The 20,442-nt window shown below is 42.5% G+C and overlaps 2 protein-coding genes and 1 pseudogene across 3 annotated transcripts in view; 1 reads left to right on the top strand and 2 right to left on the bottom strand.

The window, feature by feature from the left end:
• The window catches only part of PXK (PX domain containing serine/threonine kinase like), a 31,440-nt gene extending 21,113 nt beyond the window's left edge, over positions 1-10,327 (top strand). Inside the window, exon 14 of one of the 2 annotated variants that reach the window (XM_025050674.1) lies at positions 9,051-10,327. In XM_025050674.1, the coding sequence (XP_024906442.1) occupies positions 9,051-9,268 (218 nt within the window). In that variant the 3' untranslated portion in view covers positions 9,269-10,327. Of the gene's footprint in view, positions 1-3,597; positions 8,438-9,050 lie in introns of those variants that run through there. The other variant, XM_025050675.1, reaches the window with a different exon arrangement.
• Positions 8,590-8,707, bottom strand: LOC112484523 (annotated as a pseudogene).
• A 403-nt stretch (positions 10,328-10,730) lies between the features above and the next one.
• Positions 10,731-18,528, bottom strand: PDHB (pyruvate dehydrogenase E1 beta subunit). The gene is made up of 10 exons (XM_006917504.3): positions 18,373-18,528; positions 18,211-18,264; positions 16,597-16,704; positions 16,439-16,501; positions 16,303-16,338; positions 15,872-16,157; positions 13,006-13,116; positions 12,609-12,700; positions 11,543-11,684; positions 10,731-11,253 (listed from the first exon to the last, which is right to left on the bottom strand). The coding sequence occupies exons 1-10, from the start codon at positions 18,412-18,414 to the stop codon at positions 11,108-11,110; spliced, it is 1,080 nt and encodes a 359-aa protein (XP_006917566.1). The 5' UTR covers positions 18,415-18,528; the 3' UTR covers positions 10,731-11,107.
• Between the last annotated feature and the right edge of the window lie 1,914 nt (positions 18,529-20,442).

Below are 20,442 nucleotides of genomic sequence, written 5' to 3'. Positions count from 1 at the left end.
AACAACAACAAAAAGCAAGCGCATGTAAGGGGCTAATTTGAACAACTTACTTCCGGCTGGCAGGTGTCTCTTTGCTGGCTAAAGGTAGTCACTGGTAGCTTGTTGCAGACTGTGCTGGGGCCAAGGCTGATTTTGAGTAGGTCATGGGAATGATATTCTTTTCTCTGTCTGATTTTGTCAGTAGATTTTACAAGAAAGCCCCCAAATATTGATCAAGACAGAAAATAGACTTCTTTATCTTTGTAGTGGTGCCCTATATGGGCTGATCAGAAATTTCTGGAGATCCACTGCCCAGATCACATCAGGCCATTTTTTAGTAGATAGGATATTGGTTTCACACCACTTAGACATATTAAAGAAATTGGAGAGAATTAATAGTGAGTCTCCATAAAACCCTCCTTTAACAAACGAGGTGTCTGTTTAGTAGTATAGAGCATAGAACACCTCGCCATGTGCATTAGATGTGGTCCTGGGAAATCAACTGCCACTTCTCATTTTTTAAACGGCTTGGGGAATTCACAATCTATTGGAGGGGGGGTGTGTGCGTGTGCGTGTGTGTGTGTGTGTGTGTGTGTGTGTGTGTGTGTGTGTGACTTCTCTAATTTACCTGTGATTTGAATGGGAGCTATCTCATACAGTAGCAGGTTTGCATGAGATGAGGTAATTTTTAGAATGAGAGGAGAAGAAAAAGCGGAATCCTGTAATTAGTCAATGTTGGAAAAACCGAGGTGAGTGGGAGCGGTTGGGGGTCATTGCTGTGAATTTGATAACATCTGTCTTGAAGGGGAGTCATAAGCATTTGAAGGGAAAGCATACGTGAGGCCTCAAGCACAATGCCAGCAGAGATGAGTTTCTTGGCTCCTTCTTTCTTTTATCTCCTTTAATGTTTTGTTAATGAAATTATCAACTTAGCCCCAAAGACAGTGCTCTGACCTCTGCTGGGCATTTATTGTAATGCATCTCATGAAAATGATAACTAGCATTGGCCTGTCAACCTAGCATTTGAGGCCCTAAGTGGGGTACCCACAGTGAGTTTATTCATTTAGTTACTCAAGATGCATTTATTGAGATCCTATAGGATGCCAGACACTGTGCTTGACCCTGGGTTACAGATAAGGCCGCAGCTGGAGTTGAGTCCTATTTCCAGCACCTCTTGGGAGCACCAAAATGATAGACACAATTCAAACAAATGCTTTCCTTGGAGTCTGACCATGGTAATAGTGCCCCTCCCTAAACAGAGACTCCACCTTAAAAACTAGTCCACCAACAAGCAGCAGCTTGAGCTTCTGTTCTGTGCAAGACTACAAAATAGATGGTAGCCCTCATGCTGAACCCATGGGAGATGCTCGGTATATCCTTGTGGGTGGGTTGCTTAGGCTTGCTGTGCCTTCAAGGCCTCTGCTGGGTTAGGGTAGACTCTCGGCCTACGGGTTGCAACTTCTGGCTTGTCAGACCCTGCTTAGATTGGTCTTTTTTCCCAGGACAGGAGGCCAGGCTTCTCATTGGGCTTATCTTTCCTGCTGTCTCTCCACACACTGCCCATCTTGTTGCTGGAGTCACATTTACTCCAATTTATGTCTTTACTTCTAGGCCAAGTTTATGGTCTATCTGGGAACTAAGTCAAAGAGAGTATCTTCCAGCTTTATGATGAAATGCAATTTTCTCAAGAAATGAAGAAAAAGTTTTCATTTTCAAGGGCTCGTATTAAAAAAGAATTCCTGATAAATGTGCCATCTCAAACACAACTCAATTGGGAGCTCTTGGGAACTGCACTTTGGGCCAGGGAGCCTAAACTTGAGAGCCACCACATGCTAGTCCTGGGACCTTGGACAAGACACTTAACCTCCCTGGGTTTCAGGTTTTCTCTTTGTAAATGAGGATAACAGTGCCTGCCTTGTCAGGTTACTAACAGGATCCAGTGCTTACGAGGTTAGAACAGTGCCCGCACACAGTACACTGTTACCGGGAGACCTTGAATGAGTGAGTCACTTTCCAAGTCTGGGTTTTCATTACCTCCTCTGTAAAAGGCAAAAGGGTGGGAGTTAGAGAAGACTATCTCACACTTTCTTCTCATCAAGAATACTCTAAATCTACTGTGGATGCTCCCTTTGGCAGTTTGTTCAGCAATAAATTAACTTAGGCAACTTCATTTAGACAGCATTGCCTTTCTTCCTGAAAAGAGTTAATTTTAATCACATTCGTGGTAGCCGAGGGTAGTCGTAAGCTTAGCTACTTTTAAGATGAGGCAGAAGTGACATGTTTCTAATTGAAGGCGTCTTATTCTCATGAGCCCTTTTCAGCATGTGTGTAAGAGCTGGGGCCTGTCCTGTTTTACTGTGCCTATCTGCCCTGGGGCCCCTTTTTCAGCTCCTTCTCAAATTGGTGGGAGAGCTATCATTTCCCTAAGTCTGCTGGCAGTTTCATTAGGTGGGATGAGATTCTCAAACTTTTTTTTTTCTCAGAATATTCCTAGCCTTTTTTTTTCCTGCTAAAGGTTGTTTCCTGCCTCTAGAAGGTCACTCTTTCAAGAACCTTAAAATTCTTTATCCTGACATATTTCATGGTAAATGTCACCAACTAGTATTTACATTCTGAATTCATAGAGCTGAGTGGTTTAGAAGGTCCTAATTTACACACACACACAAATATTCCTCCCCAAGCCTCCCTTTGGGAGCAGGCAGGCCTGCTGCCTTGCTTTTGTGTTTTTAAAAAATTTTTAAACGGGTTTGCAAAGAGTATTTTGGGAAAGCTAAGTAAGCAGGAAATCCTAGATTCTCGTTTTTAATAATCACATTGAACATATTTTGAGCACTTATTTTGTGCTAGGCACTGTTCTAAGTGCTTTATTGTGATTGTTTCATTTAATCCTCATGGATACCTTACTATCCAAGGAGAATGGATTCTAGTAGAGCTCCATTTTACAAAGAAACTGAGGCTCTAGAGGGATTAAAGGACTTTGACCAAGGTCACACAAGTGGGGGACGCCAGAGCCAGGATTCAGACCTGGCTCTGTCTTTGCTCATTTACCCTTCCAGTCTTTATTTTCTGCCTGCTCTCTTGGGTGCAGTTCACAGCTGTGCTTGGCTGATGTGAAAAGCACCCTGAAAGTAGAGGCAGAAACCCTAGGCTTGGGTCTTACTTAGTTCCTCCACTTTCCAGCTGTGACCTTGGGTAAGTAATTTCCATTCTTTAAAGCTGTCTTTAAAAAACCTTCCTGGTCTTTATTAGATAGATAATGTACGTGACAATGCTTTATAAGCAATAAAAATACTATCAGGTATAAGCTATGAATGCCCTGCAAAAGAATTCTAGCCCTTCCGGCTTGCAGTTTATAATTGTAAGCGGTAATTTTGAAGAGAGCTGGCAGTTTGTAGAAAACCAGTCTGTAAGACTGACTGGAGAGAGAGAAAAGTTTCATATCTGGATGGGAGCTGGAGGAGGGAAAACATAGCCTTATGGACACCGAGTGACTGAGAGCTCCATCACAGGAAGGAGGGTTAAGAATAAATAAGGCACACAAAAAAGAGATGAAGTTATTTAGAATGTTAGAGTTTCCAGAATTTATGTAGCCAAATCAAAGTGTGAAACCCATTTTAGGTTCAAAATCAATGTCTCTGGCCATAAGAATTTTGATCAAAACCTACATGTACACAAAGCGGTCGCCATCTTTGGGATGAACAGGTCTGCCCTCGGTGCTTCCCTGAACAGTGAGTTGTTTTTGTTTTCCTGTCCCCCACAGCCCTCCCCACCCCACTCCAAACCCAAGTGTCTGAGTTCCTTCCCTCCCCAGAGCCCTCAGCTGATGTGGGAAGGGGATGGGGCAGGAAGTATCCCCAGCATGCTCCCAGAGCTGCACTGTGTGAGTGGTCTGCCAAACCGGTCCCACATGGGCCTCATGTCCTGGCCTCTCCCCAGAGGAAGGGATTATTTCCAGGCATCCAGGCAGTGGGGCAGATTGGTTCATTAGGAACTCTGGGATTCACCGTCAGTGAAAGTGTTATCCTTCATATCTCGCCTGAAATTTAGTCAGTTAAAAAGAAGACAGGAGAAATGTTTACCTCGTTTTTGTTTTTGTTTTTTAAATAGTTTTACAGCCTTAAGTAAGCTAATGCCACTCACTGCCCGATTCAGACTCTAGACCCAGCAGACTTCAGGGGAGGGGCGCCCACATGCTCCTGCCCAGGAGCTCCACCTGACACCTGTGCTCTTGCCCTTCCCAACTTTGAAAAGACAGGTCTCCATTTTAGACTGTAGGAGTCTTGCTTGGAAAAAAGTGGTGAGTTCTAATTTTTCTCCCCTCTTGATAAACTGTCTTTATTTAGTAATAGGACTAAATATACTCCCAGTACCCGTTCCACTTTTCAGAGGAGGTAAAACCTTCGTGGGTCTTTTGAAGTGAGTGTTGTGCTTGTAAATAAAGAAAAATAACATCTAATTGGCTCAGAAACAGAAAAAAAAAAGAACAAGGAAAGCGACTCATTGATTATCATATTAGTATGTTTGCCATGTTCTGAAGGGGTCACAATCGTGTTTACATAACAGTTCGTTTAGTGCTTAACTTAAGTATCTCCTAGTTTGGCAGTGAGAATAATCAGCATGTAATTCAGACTAATATTTTACTGTCTCTTACTATTTGATTAAATGACACTAAAATCTGAGTAATGACTTGTGTCCCTTCTCTCTTTCTCTTTGCTGTTTTCAGTAGAGCATGCACCATTTTGAACGTGAATTTTCGGTAAAGTAAGCTATACTGATTTCTCTAACTTTAAAGATGCTCTGTTTCTGTTGGTGAAATGGGAACTAGTGTATCTAGATCACTGAAATGACTAACAAATGGGAAAGCAGATTTGAGATGATTTCCTTATCTGAATATTTAAATGAAATACAGCATCTTTAAAAAGCACCCACGTGACTTCATTTACATTCATTTCATTTTCATCATGACCTTCAAAATTTTCATTTTCACCCTGATTTTAGTTTTAAAATATAGCTCTAAAACCTGCAAATCAACTGTATGGCATTTTGGTATATTTTGATTTTGGAAACTAGGATCTCAAAACATTTTGTTGCTGCGAAAATGTTGGTTCTTTGTTATTCTGATGAAGAGGAAAGGGTATTAGGCGATTGAGTTCTTGGTTATGGAGAGACAACTTACTGTCTTTTATACCTGGCAACAGGGAGAAATGGTTCTTTTTTAAGCATCCTTAATAATTCTTGAGTTGAGACATGAGTGCAGCCTCCTCGTCCGTTTGATGCAAAGGCAAAGGCAGTTGACAAGAACTGCGTGCTGCCTGCTTCCAGGGGTCACTGCTCTCCATTCCCTCTTGAGGGTAGCTGACAGGTCTGGTGTTGGTGTGGTGGCCCTGTGGCCTCCCCACCTCTTTGTGTGGACCAAGACACTTGTAGGTTGCCCCTGCTAAGTTGTCCCCAAGGAAAGGGGACACTTAGACATCCCTTCTACAAGGCTGGCGAGGATGTTTCTGGCAAGGTGTTTCTCCCCTAGAACTAAGCTGTTAATGCTCTTGCTGCAATAGTCGATGGCCTGTTCCAGAGCCCCTGCTGGATTGCCAGTCTCCCAGTTGGTTTGGTGGATGGGATTCTGGGAAGGGTAGAGTAGTTGGCTCTTGGGGTATTTGTCTAAGAGGAAGTAAGATTGGAGAGATCAGGGCTGACCTGGTTATAATTGTAGATACGCTGTTTTAGAGCATTCCTCATCCTGGGTTGTTATAGACCAATATTTTTCAAAGCTGTATGAATTCAGGTAGTAATCAATCTAACATGGACTCTGTCCAGTTTTGTCTGCGGCCTGGGGATAAGGAAAGGGGGATAAGGGCTTTTGGAGGCCTCTTGTTGGAGAGCAGCTCATTCACATTTGAGGAGTAGGGGAGTGCAGGCATTTCACAGTTGTTCTCAGGTTTGTCACAGGCCAAACAGCAAACTCTGAATTTGGCCCTTGTTAACATTCCTCCCTTCCCCCCATTGTTAATAATGTGTTGTAACTTAAGCCCCAATGAACCTTTCAAGGAAGCTTGTGGACCATAGAAAAGGCAAAAAGGAAAAGCAAAAAGCAAAAAAAAAAGATGGAGCTTGTATTCAGAGACTGAGTCCCTGGGTCTGTGTTCCTGCCTCCTCCAGCATTGACCTTCTGACTCCTGGAACTTCGCTCCCCTCCCAGAGTGCCCTGAGCTAGCGAGCTGAGTTCCAACCTCCCTTCCCCTAATTGTGCACATAGAGATCTGCCCTGGTTCTCATGGGCTCAGTGAGGAAAAGTAGACCTCATGGGACATTAGGCTGTTTAAGATTGATTCAGCCCTCTGTGAGCAGACATCAGGTGACCTTCCTCTGTGCCCCTGGATGAGCAGCCTTGCCTTTCGCACAGCCCTCAGCCTTCCATTTGCTTTATAGACACAGGTTACCCTGTGGCACTTCGGACAGTGTGTTTATTTACACTAACATATTCAGAGATTTATTGAAAGTGGTAACAATCTCAGCCTTTACTTGGAAAATGAAGATCCATTTACCGGACATCATCCCCAACTCCCAAACTCTATGGTAGTGAATTTACACCTTTAAGTTTGAGCACCTGGTAGTAGGGCTAGAGTGTCAAGGGTTGGTTCCTTGTGAAGGCCAAGCAGTTTTGTTCTGTGCTGAGATGGCAACCCATACCCAAGTTCAGCCCCCAAGACCCATTTTTAGCTTCCCAGAATCCTAGGCTGAAGGTGTATCAGTCTCTGGACGGCCAGTGTTTTGCCTTTAGGACACAAGTGCTATTGCAGCCCACAGCCTGTCTTCTCATCTCTAATGCAGTGACTCTTCTGCCAGGTTCAAAGCACAGAGCTGGAAGGCAGAAACACTGATGGTTATCTGATGCATATTAGGCCCTGAAGGTCAGGTTCAGATTCTGCTGCCTTTTTCTGGTCTTTGGGTGGAAGGGGGTTGGTATTGGTGCCTGCTCACTCTTCCAGACTCTCTCTGTGCTGCATTAAGTTCCAAGAGCCTTCAGAGGCGATCTCCACTCTTCCTGGTATTTCACTGGTTACTATCCAGAAACCCCATTCAGGGGAAAGCTTATATCACACACTTATTCTCCCTGCTCTTCTCACCTCAACACTCATTTCAGGTTTAAAGTCCTTTTTATCTTTGTAACCCTGTAACATAAAGCCAGGAGCATTTTCTCACAATCCACCCTGGCATAGAACATAATCAAACTTCATTCATGTTATTTGTTATTGTATAATACCAACGGAAATTACATTTTGTTCATTTGTCTGTATTTAATGTTCATTTCTATTGCTATATCACTGTTATTTGAGAATTCTGAGATTACAGTGCATGAGTGTGTGTCTCTGTATGATTCTTTAATTTCAGCTGCCTTAGGTTTGGGTAAAGATGTAGAGGAAGGTAAGTCGTTTTCTATGAAACACAAGACTTTAACCATTACCTATCATACCTTAACCATTGCTTGTCATGCACTTATGTATTTTATTGGTGATCCTGAACCACTCATTCATATAAACTCAAGTGATGATTGGTATGTTTACCTGTTAACATCACAGCTCAGTAGTTTAGAGGAGGGACCACCTAGCAGAATGTCTCCCTTGTGTAGCCCTATGAAGGGGTAGAAGGAAAGACTAGAAGCAGATGAGTAGAGGTATCAAGAGCTGCAAGTTAACAGAAAGTGGGACAACTCTGTGACACAGGCAAGTTCTTCAGAGCAGGGCTTTTTCTGTATTCAGTGTTTATTTCAACCTGGGAGAACAAGTCATTTATTAATTCAAAACTGTAAAATTCAAGTGCCAAATGTTTGTGTGTCCAGAAGCTAAGGGAAGTTTCAGACACCTGTCCAGTTCCCTTCTCCTTGCTCACTGGGGTAGAGCTCAGCATTCCAGTCTCTCTCGATGTGTCAGCAAAGATGTAGGGTTAATGTGGTTCCATTCTGTTCCCGGGTTGGGCCACAGTGGAAAGAAGGGTGCTTGAGGAAGTCTCCTCCCTGAGAGTGCTATTGCTGGGGAGAGAAAGCCCTTTACCACCTGCTTTGCACTGCAATAATTTTTAGTTTTTTATATTTTTTAATGCAGCCTAATAGGAAATGATTATTTGAGACAGATGCCCCTGGGGAGCCCATAACCCAGCAGGCACTTGGCAAGGATTCCTTGCCAAGAATCCTGAGTGGTTTGTCATTTTATATTAAATCACATCTTTCAAATATTGTGTGTGTTGGAGCAGCTAAAGAACTGTTTATCCCTTATTATTAATCGATATTCAGGTAGCCCAACTCTGTGCATACAGGTGTCTATCTTTAATTGCTAGCTCAGGAGTAGATAGGGCTGTCTGGGACCTGGCTAAAGAGCTGATAGAAGTTTTCTTTTGTTTGTTTCTTCCTTCTTCCTTCCTTCCTTCCCTTCCCTTTCCTTCCCTTCCCTTTCCCTTTCCTTCCCTTTCCCTCTCCTTTTCTTTTTCCTTTCTTTTTCTCTTTCTTCTTCTTTTCTCTTTCTTCTCTCTCTCTCTCTGTCTCTCTGTCTCTGTCTCTGTCTCTCTCTCTCTCTCTTCCTTCCCTCCCTCCATCCTTTCCTCCCTCCTTCCTTCCAACACTTACAGCACCTGGTCTTCCTAGGTGGTCTCCTATCCAAGTACTATCCAGGCCCAACCCTGCTTAGCTTCCGAGATCAGACGAGATCAGGCATGTTCAGGATGGCATGGCCGTAGTGATAGAACTTTTCTTTGGGGACCATTACTAAAATTTGGAAATGGAGTTAGAGCCTCTTTTATGCTGAGAATGTCACTATGTATAGCTTGATGTGATCTGTGATATTTGTTCAGTCTTTTCTCACATGACTCCTATTTGGGATAAATGGCAACCTCTAAATTCCCTTTTGATGCTTCTAGCTTTCTTGTTCAGTATTTTAAAAGTCATACAGCAGTGGGTATGTTGGTCTCTGTGGGGGAAAACACTTGCGGTCTCACCAAAGTCCAGTCTGCCCAAGGCTGAGCAGTGGCATGTGTGCAGGGTGTTTGGAGAAATGATGCTGACTGTCTCTTTTCCTCCACAGGGATTTCCACTTTACCTCCACCTCCACCTCCACCTCCACCTCCACCACCACCAGCAGCTCCCTTGCCTCCTTCTAGCACAGAGGCGCCCACACAGCTCCTGCCCCAGGCTGTGAATGGCTTGAGCCGAGGGGCCTTACTCAGCTCCATCCAGAATTTCCAAAAAGGAACTTTGAGGAAAGCCGAAACCTGTGATCATAGTGCTCCTAAGATCGGCTAAAGCTTCGTGTTTACACTTGGAGGGAAAAGTTCTTTTCTTCTTCTTCCCACCTCCAACCCTTAAAGTACCCTCTTCCCGGATGAATAATTGCTGAGCCAGTTCAGCCACATACTGTTTTGCAGATGCTCATGTGAGGGGCTTTTCAAGAGGAAAATAGTCAAGTAGATTAAAATCAGGCTGGCATTGCTGCCTTAAGAAAAATTTTGCTCCTTTATTACTATTTTAAAAGAGTCTTGTTCATCCTCTAATGGCCATCTTTTTGGGGCAGCAGCATATTAGAATCAATATTTTTACCAACTGAAGGAAATGAACAAGAACAAAAACAATGACAATATTCGGACAGCTGTGAATGGCCTTTGTGTTGCAATCCTTCCCATCAGACAGCTCCTAGAGATGTTCCTCTCATGGTTTATTTCTCTAAAGCATTTTCTGGTTATTTCTTAGAAAACTCCCAATTTTTGCTATCTTAATTTCATCGTAAACATTAACACTGTAGCCCAAAGCATAGTTGTATCACAAGAGTCAAGGAAGCAACTGAGTTCTTCATTTTCCCTTCAAATACAATAGGGAAAATTTGTAACATTCTCTAAGTTCTAACAGAAATACTGTTGTCATTATAGAACTCAGGGCTGCTAAAGTAACTACTCTACTCATAGTTCCTTATAGTTAGAATGTATGAACAGACAAAAAATGTTAGCATCAGATAAAGCTCTTGCCAATTAGGGGATCTTACTCCTCAGCAATTAAGTCGAGTTTGTGGTTTGTGGGGGATTATTATTACAACACAAGTGAATTTGGCATCTATAGAATTCTGATTTTTGAAATATTCAAATACATCATCTTTAAATGTTACTCATTTATTAGATCCTTTATCCTATGATTTGCTTAAACCCTTAAATAAACTGCACTTTAAAGGATTATAAATAATCCATTTAAAAATTCAAGTACACACATCAGTGTTGGTTACTATGCAGAGAGAATGTCATTGTCTATAGTTTCATGTAATCTGTGATAAATGTTCAGCTGTATTTTTTATTAAAATAAACCATGTCAAGAAAACGTGTTGTCTGTAGCTTGGCTAAATATTTCAAATAGTAACTTTTTGTAGTAGTTTTTGTAAAGACCAGATCCACACAGTATTTCCAAAATTTTCTTCCCACTATCCTATTTCTGTTGTGCCATATTTTCCCTCTTAATAAGAGTTAATAATCGTGTCTTGCTAAATTAGGTATCTCTTGTATGCTTCTGTAACTAATTTAAACCTGTCTTTTCCATCTCAACTTCTGGAGAAGGCAGTGTATGGCAGGTCTGTTTTTGGGCAATGGGAAAATACCTGATATGAATTTTGCTTTAATTTTAAAGAGAATCCTATTAGAATTAGGCATCTGAAGAGTCTAGACAAGTTCCTGTTTTAAGTATGATGAGGTCTAGGTGAGTAATGATTAGTTCCTGATGACACAAATTTCTTAATAGACTTCCACTCCATATTTATTTTCAAGGATATAAAAATACAATTAGTCAGTTAGGAATTCCTTTATTCCTTATCAAAACAATCTAACAGTAAATGTAGATTATATGCTTTTACTTTTACACATAAGCTGTCTTTTTTGGATATATCTTTCATCGGGACTCTGCCACAATCATATCTTGTCCTTCCAGTGAGAGGGTAAAATTTTACATTTTAGGGCAGGAAATAATGGAGAGATTTCCACATACAAGCACATTTAAACTTCTTCAAGTACAAAAACATTTATGAATCATAAGGTCTTATAGTACAACCCAGGTGGTATCAGCAAATATTTTAAATAGATCCCAAATGACTTGAAATTCAAGTCAAAACTAAATATTTAATGTTTTCTTTATTGCAAATATGATGTCTTTAACCTGAGGTACAGAATTGTCTTCTAGAATCTTTGCATAAGGCATAGGGACATCAGCACCAGTGACACGAACTGCAGGCGCATCCAGGAAATTGAATGCAGGGCCTAGGAGAGAAGGAAGCTCAACTGAGAGAGGCAAGAAAAGCCCTGAACATTACCTCCTGTGCACAAGAGGTGTGGCTTCCTGAAGACCAGTCAAAAGCTAAAAGAATGCTAACTGGAATTTGTTCTGGTTTTGCTTTTTAATGCATTTACTCAAAAGAAAAATGCCAAGCTGACAAGTTGAAAATTCTAGTTATTTGGCCACCCTTAGCTTTCGATATCTTTATCCAGTATTCAGGTATACAATGTTTAATACGGCTTGACTATTCTAAAACCAGTTTCTCTGAAATACCTTCCATGATCCTGGCACAAATTTCAGCTCCTACTCCAAATTGTGGCCAGCCTCCTTCCACAGTTACAAGATGATTGGTCTTTATGACACTGGCTTCTATTGTTTCAATGTCCATTGGTCTGATGGTTCTCATATTTATCACCTAAACAGATAATAGGTAAGCTTTATAGAGTCACTGTATCACAAATACAGCCTTATCCCCATAATTCCACTTTCTTTTTTGTTTCCTATTAATCTCTGGGTCTAGGAAAATCTAATCTGCCTATTCATAAAGGAGAAATTGTAATTAAAACAAAGATCTTTATCTCTACAGCAAGCAGTTCTTATTAACTTACCGAATTCACCTATCCTCCCTTGGCTTTAACTTCCTTCTCATCAAAATAATAACTAACATTTGACTGCTTATTGTGTATCAGGCACAACACGAAGTGTAATTCTTAGAACTATCCTGAAGGGACAGTAAGTGTATTATTCCCACTCTGCTCTCTATAGCCGCCAGCTCTCCCTTCTCTGTTGTTCGTTTTTTGTTTTGTTTTGTTTTTTATGCTTACAGCACCTGGTCTTCCTAGGTAGTCTCCCATCCAGGTACTAACCAGGCCTGACTGTTTACTTTCCAAGATTAGACATTGGGCTTGTTCCAGGTGACATGGCCGTAGAACGTGGACCGTGACTCCACTGGGGCGCGAACCCAGGACCTTCTGCGTGTAAAACAGACGTGCTAACCGCTACACTATGGAACTATGTCCTCTGTTCTTTCTAAGCTCCTGTCACTCCAAGTGTTCTGAGATTTAGGGTACATAACTTGCTCAAGTGTAATTAGCAAGTGGTAGGTCCTAGACATGAATGAGTTAGACTTGTTTTGACTTCTCTCCCAACCTCCAGCTCCAAGGTTGGATCTTAACCTAGATATTTGAAAAGTAGGTTCTCAGCTTTAAGCAGAGGCAGAACTGAGTGATGAAGATTTTACATCTAGTTAACCTGTTACAAAACTGAAACTCCTATTTCTGGATCTTAAATTTAAAAGGAACTTTTCTGATTCTTTAAGAACAAGTGAATTTCCACTAACCTCACATTCAATTCCTTCTTTAGAAAGCACTGTTGCAGCTTCTAAGCAATGGCCCACAGGTCTTGAATGGGAAACTACAGTAACATGTGTCCCTGAAAACAAAGTGGTCACAGATCAGAGGTCAGATTAAAATTAAGTTCATTTGTAAAATCTTCAACTGAGCTTCATTCCAGTGATAAGAGGAATGTGGTAGCCTTCCTAGAAATGAAATTCAAATCTACTGGACTTAGATTTAGAAAAGCACAAATGTATGAGGTATTAGAGTATGACGCATTCTTAACTTGAACTCATCCTATAATTTCCTAAAGTAAAGAGCAATATTTAGATTGAATTTGACTAACACAAACAGAGGGGATGGATTACAAACAATGTTTAAATGTATAACAAGTTCTCTTACCTTGCCTTTCTATTTTGGCTTTTCCAATGGGAATCAGAAAATCTTTTGACTGAGCTTCCGAGGGAAATTCAAAAGGAACTCCATACATCAATTCGTTTTCTAGCATCACCACTGCAAAATAAAAATATTTAAACATAAGTACATAAAAACATATACACAACACTATCATTTATTTTGTGAAAAGTTTCACTGTGCTGATTAGGAAGTTTTGTTTCTATTGTGTCCAGTAGCCTTGAGGATGGTTTAGGTACCAACATTTATAGTCTGGTCAATCCTAATTTTATCTATTGAGGTTAAACCAGTGTTGTAGGTATGCAATAAATGTCCCCCTTACCTAGCTGGCCCCCTTACAGTCAGAAAATAAACCATCACATTTTTTACTATTCTTACTATATCTGTAAATCATTAACATTTTATGTGATGTGGCTAAACTTAGTTAAAAGCCTTTATTGGTGCCTTCTATGCAAAGATTTCATTTTAGTTCTTTGATGTTCAAAAGAGACCCGGGGGTGGGGAGGGGGCTAACGACAATACAGGCTGTTTATCCCTCTGTGGCGGAAACAAAGAGCAAGCAGCAAGGAAAAATCGCCTGGGATCTAGATGAACAAGCCATATAACTAGGGAGAAGTCCAAGAAATCACCCCACAATGGCAGAAGATAGGATGGGGCAAGGATGTGGGGCTGCCTGGTCCCGAGTGGCTGAGTGAGACGAGGTTGCGGCAGCGGTAGATACAGACACCTCTTAAAGGGGGCCTGCCTACGAGCAGATTTTTGCGGTGACAAACCTGCTCGCTCTGAGCACCAGTGCCAATTCGGCTGCACGCAGGGGGCACCAGGGACTTACAGGGAGACATTGTTGGAGTGAAGGCTGAGGCGAAATTCGCTCTGTACAAAAGTGCCAGCGGATGCATTGTTCCCTGTTGAGCCCTCCCCACTCCCAGTACAGACACAGCACCACCACAGCTGGGACATCAGCAAACTGGGTAACAGAGGTCGCTCCGCCCAGAGGATTCCCTGAAACCCCGCTTCCCACAACTTGCGGCCCCACCTAAGCCACATCCAGGTGTATCTTCAGTGAGTCAGGTGCTCCTTGCTGAGCAGTGCCTAGACTCACATCGGAGGCAGCTGGCCTCCGTTTCTGGCTTGGCCTTTTGAGGCAACTATAAGCACAGCATCTGTGGATTGCTTGCTCAATCTTAACAGGTGGCCTCAGAGGGCTAGAGGCTTGGGCTAAGTTTGGCCTGCAGCTGAATCTCTCTCAGGACTGTGGCAGTGGACAGACAGACACCTACTTCACAAATCAACACTAATAAGACAGGGGGACTTAGGAGCTTTGATTAGTACATAGAAACAGACATGGAAAGGCAGCCAAAATGGGAAGACAAAGAAGCAGAAGCCATAAGAGAGAACAGCAGAGAGATCCAGATAAAATGGAGTCGAGTAATCTAACAGATGCAGAATTGAAACACTGGTTATAAAGATGCTCAATGAACTTTTGGGAAGTGTAGATAAATTCAGTGAGAACTTCAATGAAGAGATAACATAAAAATGGAAATAGAAATTTTAAAAGGGAACCAGTCTGAAATGAAGAACATTATATGAGATGGGAAGTATATTAAACAGAATAAACAAAGTGAATAAGGAAAAGGATCAAATGCCCTATCTAGAGGACGGGAAAGCCAAGGACACTCAATTAGAATGACAAGAGATGCCAAGACTATAAAAATAATTTAAAGAGCATGGGACACTATTAAGGATCCAAATATCTGGCTGATCGGCATAACTGAAGAAAATCAAGATACTGAATAGCTGTTGAAGAAATAATGATGGAAAACTTCCTGAACCTGGTGAAGGAAATGGACATAAAACCCCAGGAAGCTCAGAGAATTCCAAAAATCAGGGATCCAAAGAGGCCCACACTAAGACACTTCATAATTAAAATGCCAAAGGTTAAATACAAAGAAAGAATATTAAAAGCATCAAAACAGATAATTACCTTTAAGGGAACACCCATAAGACTGGCAGCTGATTTCTCAAAAGAAACTATGCAGGACAGAAGGGCTTGGCAAAAAATATTCGACAGGATGAAGACCCAGGATCGAAACCAAGAACAATTTATCCAGCAAAGCTATCATTTAGAGTTGAAGGACAGATAAAGAGCTTCTCAGACAAAAATAAGCTAAAGGAATTTATCACCACCAAGCCAGTATTACAGGAATGTTGGCGGGACTTCTTTAAGAAAAAACATGTATCAAAACAGGAATAAAGAATGGTAACAACTACATTCCTGTCAACAAGTACCTCAAATGAAAAAGAATTAAGTGCTCCAACTAGAAGACAGAATGGATGAATGGAAAGGAAAACAAGATCCCTAAATGTTGCCTATAAGAGACTCACTTCAGATTAAAAGACACAGACAGACTATAAGAAAGAGGTGGAAAAGATATTGCTTTGATGGACCTAGAAGGTGTTTAAGTCAGAAAGAGAAAGATAAATACTACACGATTTCACTTTTATGTGGAATCTAAGTTATAAAAAGAACTAATCAAAAACAGACTCACAATTATAGTGGACAATTTGGTGCCGGACAGAAGCGGGGGGTTGGAGAGGTTGGGAGAAGAGAGTGAACGGTTAAAGAAGTACAAGTTAGTAGCTGAAGGATGGTCACGGGGATGGGGAGAACAGCATAGGGTATGCAGTTAGCATTAACATGTTGGCTAGGTGGAAGGTCAGGTGAGGGAGGAAGCAATTGCGGGGATCGTTTTATGAACTATATAGATGTCTAACCAACGTACTGTATACTTAAAACTAATTAAAATAAATAAATTTTTAAAAAAATAAGAGATCTAAGGGTCACTCTGCTGACCTGGATTGTTATCACGAATGGCCGACTTAATAAGCCCTTTTGCATCTTCTGAATTCCAGGGGCTAACCACCTTTAAGCCTGGGCAGTGTCCATACCAAGCAGCAAAGCACTGTGAGTGCTGGGCAGCTACACCTGCTGAAGCGCCATTGGGCCCCCTGAAGACAATGGGCACAGGCTGAAGGCCCCCTGACATGTAGTAGGTCTTGGCAGCTGAATTAATAACCTGGTCAATGGCTTGCATAGAGAAATTGAAGGTCATAAATTCACAAATGGGCCGCAACCCAGCCTGAAAAAACAAAAACATAGATATTAAAAAGACTAAATATAGCAATGAAGAAGGGCAAAAACCCACTCTACTCCAACATTTAAATGTTTTTAAAAGGTCATGTTAAAAATCTCTTTGGATGAGATTCATAAAGAAGATTGCATACCATAGCTGCACCTACAGCAATTCCAGCAAAGCCCATCTATAAAGTAAAATACAAACATAAGTGAAATCCATCAAAATTAGAACAGTGTACACTTTGACATGCCCCTCAACAGTCTGTTTCCTGATAGAAGGCTTACCTCAGATATAGGTGTGTCTATGATCCTCTTATCTCCGTATTTCTTCCACAGGCCTCGACTAACCTACAATTAAGCAATGACTTCATTACTTTTAGGTGTATCTGGGGATAGATGGTCACTTCAATTTTATATAGCTTTCAATCGCATATCTTGGTTACCTTGTATGCCCCATCATACTGGGCAACTTCTTCCCCAAGCAGAAATACCTTCTCATCTCTTTCCAGTTCCTCATCCATACCTTGATTTATAGCCTCACGAACTGTCACCTGTTATGGACATGGGAAAACAGTCAATAAGCTTTGCAGCTGTCCCCAATCTTTTTGGTACCAGGGACTGGTGCTCCTATGAGAATCTAATACCTGATGATCTGAAGTAGAGCTGAGGCAATGATGCTAGCGCTGGGGTGCGGCTGCAAATACACATGAAGCTTTGCTAGCTTACCCGCCTCCTGGTGTGCGGCCTGGTTCCTAAAAGGCCAAGGACCGGTACTGGTCCATGGCCCAGGGGTTGGGGATCCCTGAGCTGCACTATTGAGATTCTCTCCTTTTATAATTATCAATGCTGCCCACAGTATATAATATAAAAACTATCTCTAGAACAGGCTTCTCCTTAAAAGTTAAAAGAATTCTGAAAGTAACATTGCTATCACACATAGCCAATCTCTGATTGGATGTGTTAATGGGAGGCTTACTGAACACTTCTCTTAATGTGCATCTAAGCTTAAAAGATCTGCTTGCTGGCCAGATCAATTCATAGGCAAAACTTCCTAAGCAGAAAATATACTGGGTTGTTTTATTTCCACACTTGGCATACCATGGGGCAGAGAACTGTTAAGGAAGCCTAAATAATACTTAGTATTGACTGCTCACTAGGTGCCATGCATTTCCAAACACTGCCTTCAGGGTCTAGGAGTTATTTTACTACATAGGTTGGTAGAATCCTCTAGTAATTAAGGGGTGGGGGAGGGTCCTCAAAAAGTTGAATACAGAATTACTATATGATCCAACAATTCCTTCTAGATATATGCCCAAAAGAATTGAAAGCAGTGACTCAGATACTTGTGCAGCATTATTTACAAACCCAAAAGGTGGAAAAGATGTAAGGATAAACAAAATGTATATGCATACAACAGAATATTATGCAGCCTTTAAAATGGAATGAAATTCTGACACATGCTACAACATGAATAAACCTTGGAGACATTATGCTAAGTGAAATAAGCCAGACGTAAAAGGACAAAAATTGTATGATTCCACTTACAGGGCTACCAAGAATGGATAATTTTATAGACACAGAAAGTGCAGTAGAGGTTACCAGGGGCTAAGAGGATACGGGGACTTACTGTTTAATGAGTACTACAAAGTTTGTTTGAGAGGATGATAAAGTTTTGAGGATGGATGGTGGTGATGACCGCACAACATGGTGAATGGCTTTAATGCTGCTAAATACTCACTTTGAAATAGTAAATTGTGTTATGTGTATTTTACAACAAAACATAAAAAGGTGGGGGTTCAAGGGAAGAAGCATCAAGACTAGTTTCCTCAGATCGCCCATCGGATTCCAATAGCGTAGAGGGGATAACAGGCTGGTGTGTTTGCGGCCCGCCTCAGCAGAGGCAGCACGAGTCCGACGCGGGAGTCCGCAGACTTCAAGGCCAGCGGACGCCTTTCTCCTCTCAGTGCCCACCGGCCGCCGGTCAGGGGCGACCCGGACCTCCGCCCCAGGACGAGGGGCCCCTCCCTCCCTGCCCGGCTAGGGTCCAAGCCAGCTACCTGCAGCGCCGCCGGCGCTGTCCGGTGGAAGCGCCTCCTCAGCAGCCCGGACACCTGGCGGGAAGAGAAAAAGGACGCTCAGAGGAGACGCAGAGTGGGCAGGGGGAGCGCAGGGTGGGCAGGGGGAGCGCAGGGTCACGCGGCCCGAGAGCGGCTGCCTACCTGCTCAAGGGGTCTACGCAGCAGCCCCGACACCGCCGCCATCTTGACCGTGTCCTCTAGCCGCCGCCAAATGACAACACAGCCGGGCGGCAGACGTATGGAGCCTCGCCTACCCCGCGCGGGCCAATGGCAGAGCGCGGCGCCTGCGTACCCCACCCAGCCCGCAACGTGTGAGAGGCCGGGGTGTCGCGTGTTGTTGTCAGACCTCTCTCCCGGGAGTCGACTCCCATGAACTTTGTTGAGAGCGGGCGGCTACTGACACGCCGGGTGCACTCCGGGAACTCATTCCTGGGTGGTGCTTGAAGCGCGGGGACCAAAAGTCAGACTTTGAGGGCATAACTCGAAGCTCGGGGAACCTTAAGAAACCTTGGGCTAGCTTTCTGATGGGACTGAAATTCTTTGGGCACCTAGTAGCTCAGCGCTTGCACACACGCTAGTGACGGGGAACTTACCTCCTTATTAGTCCCTGGACAGCACTGTCTGTGGGTTCCTTAGAATGAGTTCAAGAGATTTCATTTATGAATCGTAAAGCACCTACTGTGTGCTGTGGTAAGTGCTTTATAGCTCATTTAATTCTCATAGGAACCTTCTCGGGTAATTAGTATTGTAATTATCTCCATTTCACAGGTGGATAAAAAGCAGAGCTTAGTTAAATGAGCCAAGATTTGAATTTAAGATTGACTCAAAACGGTATTTTTTTTTTTTCATTTCTTCCTAAAGCAGAAGTTTGGGTCCTGTCTGGGAAGGGGTTACAACAACCTGCATTTACAGGAGGCCTTATCCGGCCAAACACCTGTTTCTGGTAGCTTCTGGAAGCTTCCTCTCATTCCTCTCAGTTTGACCCTTGGAAGTCAGGTGGGACCACTGAGGACAATGTGGTCCCCACTTGTCCCCAAGATATTCCAAACAAAATCTTTCCGTGAGCTGCAGTCTGAGGTCTGCAACCTCAGAGTCTGGATTTAATCTAGGGCTCTGGGAAGGTGGTGCTGAAGGGAGTGACTAGATCGCAAGAGTTTGTCTGGTTGCTGAGTGAGAATGATAGGTGAAGGAGGAGGGCAAAAGCAGGTAGACTCCAGGAAGTCTTCTGCATAGAGACCTGGACTAGGGGGTAGTTTAGGGATGAAGAGAGGAGACAGGTTTGAGACTTATTTGGGACTGGAACCAATAGAATTGCTGTGAAGGAAGAGGAAGAGTAGAGGAAGATTTGGGGGAGTGTTTGTGTGTGGTTGGATGTATGGGTGAGGGGGAGGAGCCTGGGAGCAGGTGGGAGTCAGTCTATTTTGAATAGGCAATTTAGATGACTGGGTCATATCAAAGTTTGATATAGGAGCCTAGAGCTAGAAGCTTGGCAGGGATAGAGATATAAATTTGGGGACAGCTGCACAGAGATGGCCTTTAATCTCTGGGTCTCTGCTTCATCATCTGTAAAATGAAAAGATGTTCTCTAAGGTATAGAGTCAAGACCTTCCAAGTCTCCTCACTTGGTGCCATTATCTAGTCTTGGCAGTCCTTGGCAGGAAACTCCAGCACTTCCCAGACAGCTACAGCATCCCTGAGAAACCCTTAAATTTGAGTTGTTAACCCTTAGGGGTTTCTGGGTTCTGCTTAGAATGAAAATGTCTCAGCTTTCCCACCTCTCCCACCATGCAGCACTGGAAGATTTCAGGATTAGAATTACAAAATAAAAGGAGACCTCAGGTGAAGGAACAATGATCCAAAGAGAAGCCAGAATTTGGATTGTGGTCCAGACAAAGGATTGTATTCTTGGATCCTATTTACATAAAGAGTCAAAAAAGCCAGGAACACTGAGTCTCTTCAGCTAATCTGGTGGGCTGAGTCAGGGGCGCAATGTGACTCTGCAGGACTCAGCTAGCTTCAGCTGAGAATATTTTCTTTTGAAATAATGACTGTAGGTGTTTCAGACATTAGGTATATTCATCGGTACATGTATTTTCCTTTCAAACTCTATAAACGGCCAGTTTGGAAAAGCTAAGCACAATTTTCAATTTAAGCATAAAAGACAAAAAGATTAAAGTGCTGAATTTTAAATCCATAACCTTTACAAAACCA

This window comes from Pteropus alecto, unplaced genomic scaffold (genome assembly GCF_000325575.1).
Source record: "Pteropus alecto unplaced genomic scaffold, ASM32557v1 scaffold75, whole genome shotgun sequence".
Lineage (NCBI taxonomy): Eukaryota > Metazoa > Chordata > Mammalia > Chiroptera > Pteropodidae > Pteropus > Pteropus alecto.
Note: the sequence above shows the minus strand (reverse complement) of the source record. Positions and strands in the feature narration are given on the sequence as shown.

Bases quoted from the DNA above. Each gene is read 5' to 3' on its own strand.
- PDHB (XM_006917504.3), bottom strand. From the start codon at position 18,414: ATGGCGGCGGTGTCGGGGCTGCTGCGTAGACCCCTTGAGCAG. The intron at 18,265-18,372 runs GTAGGCAGCCGC...TCTTCCCGCCAG, and splicing joins TGCGTAGACCCCTTGAGCAG to GTGTCCGGGCTGCTGAGGAG. The intron at 13,117-15,871 runs GTCAGCAGAGTG...TTTATTTTGCAG, and splicing joins CATTCGTGATAACAATCCAG to TGGTGATGCTAGAAAACGAA.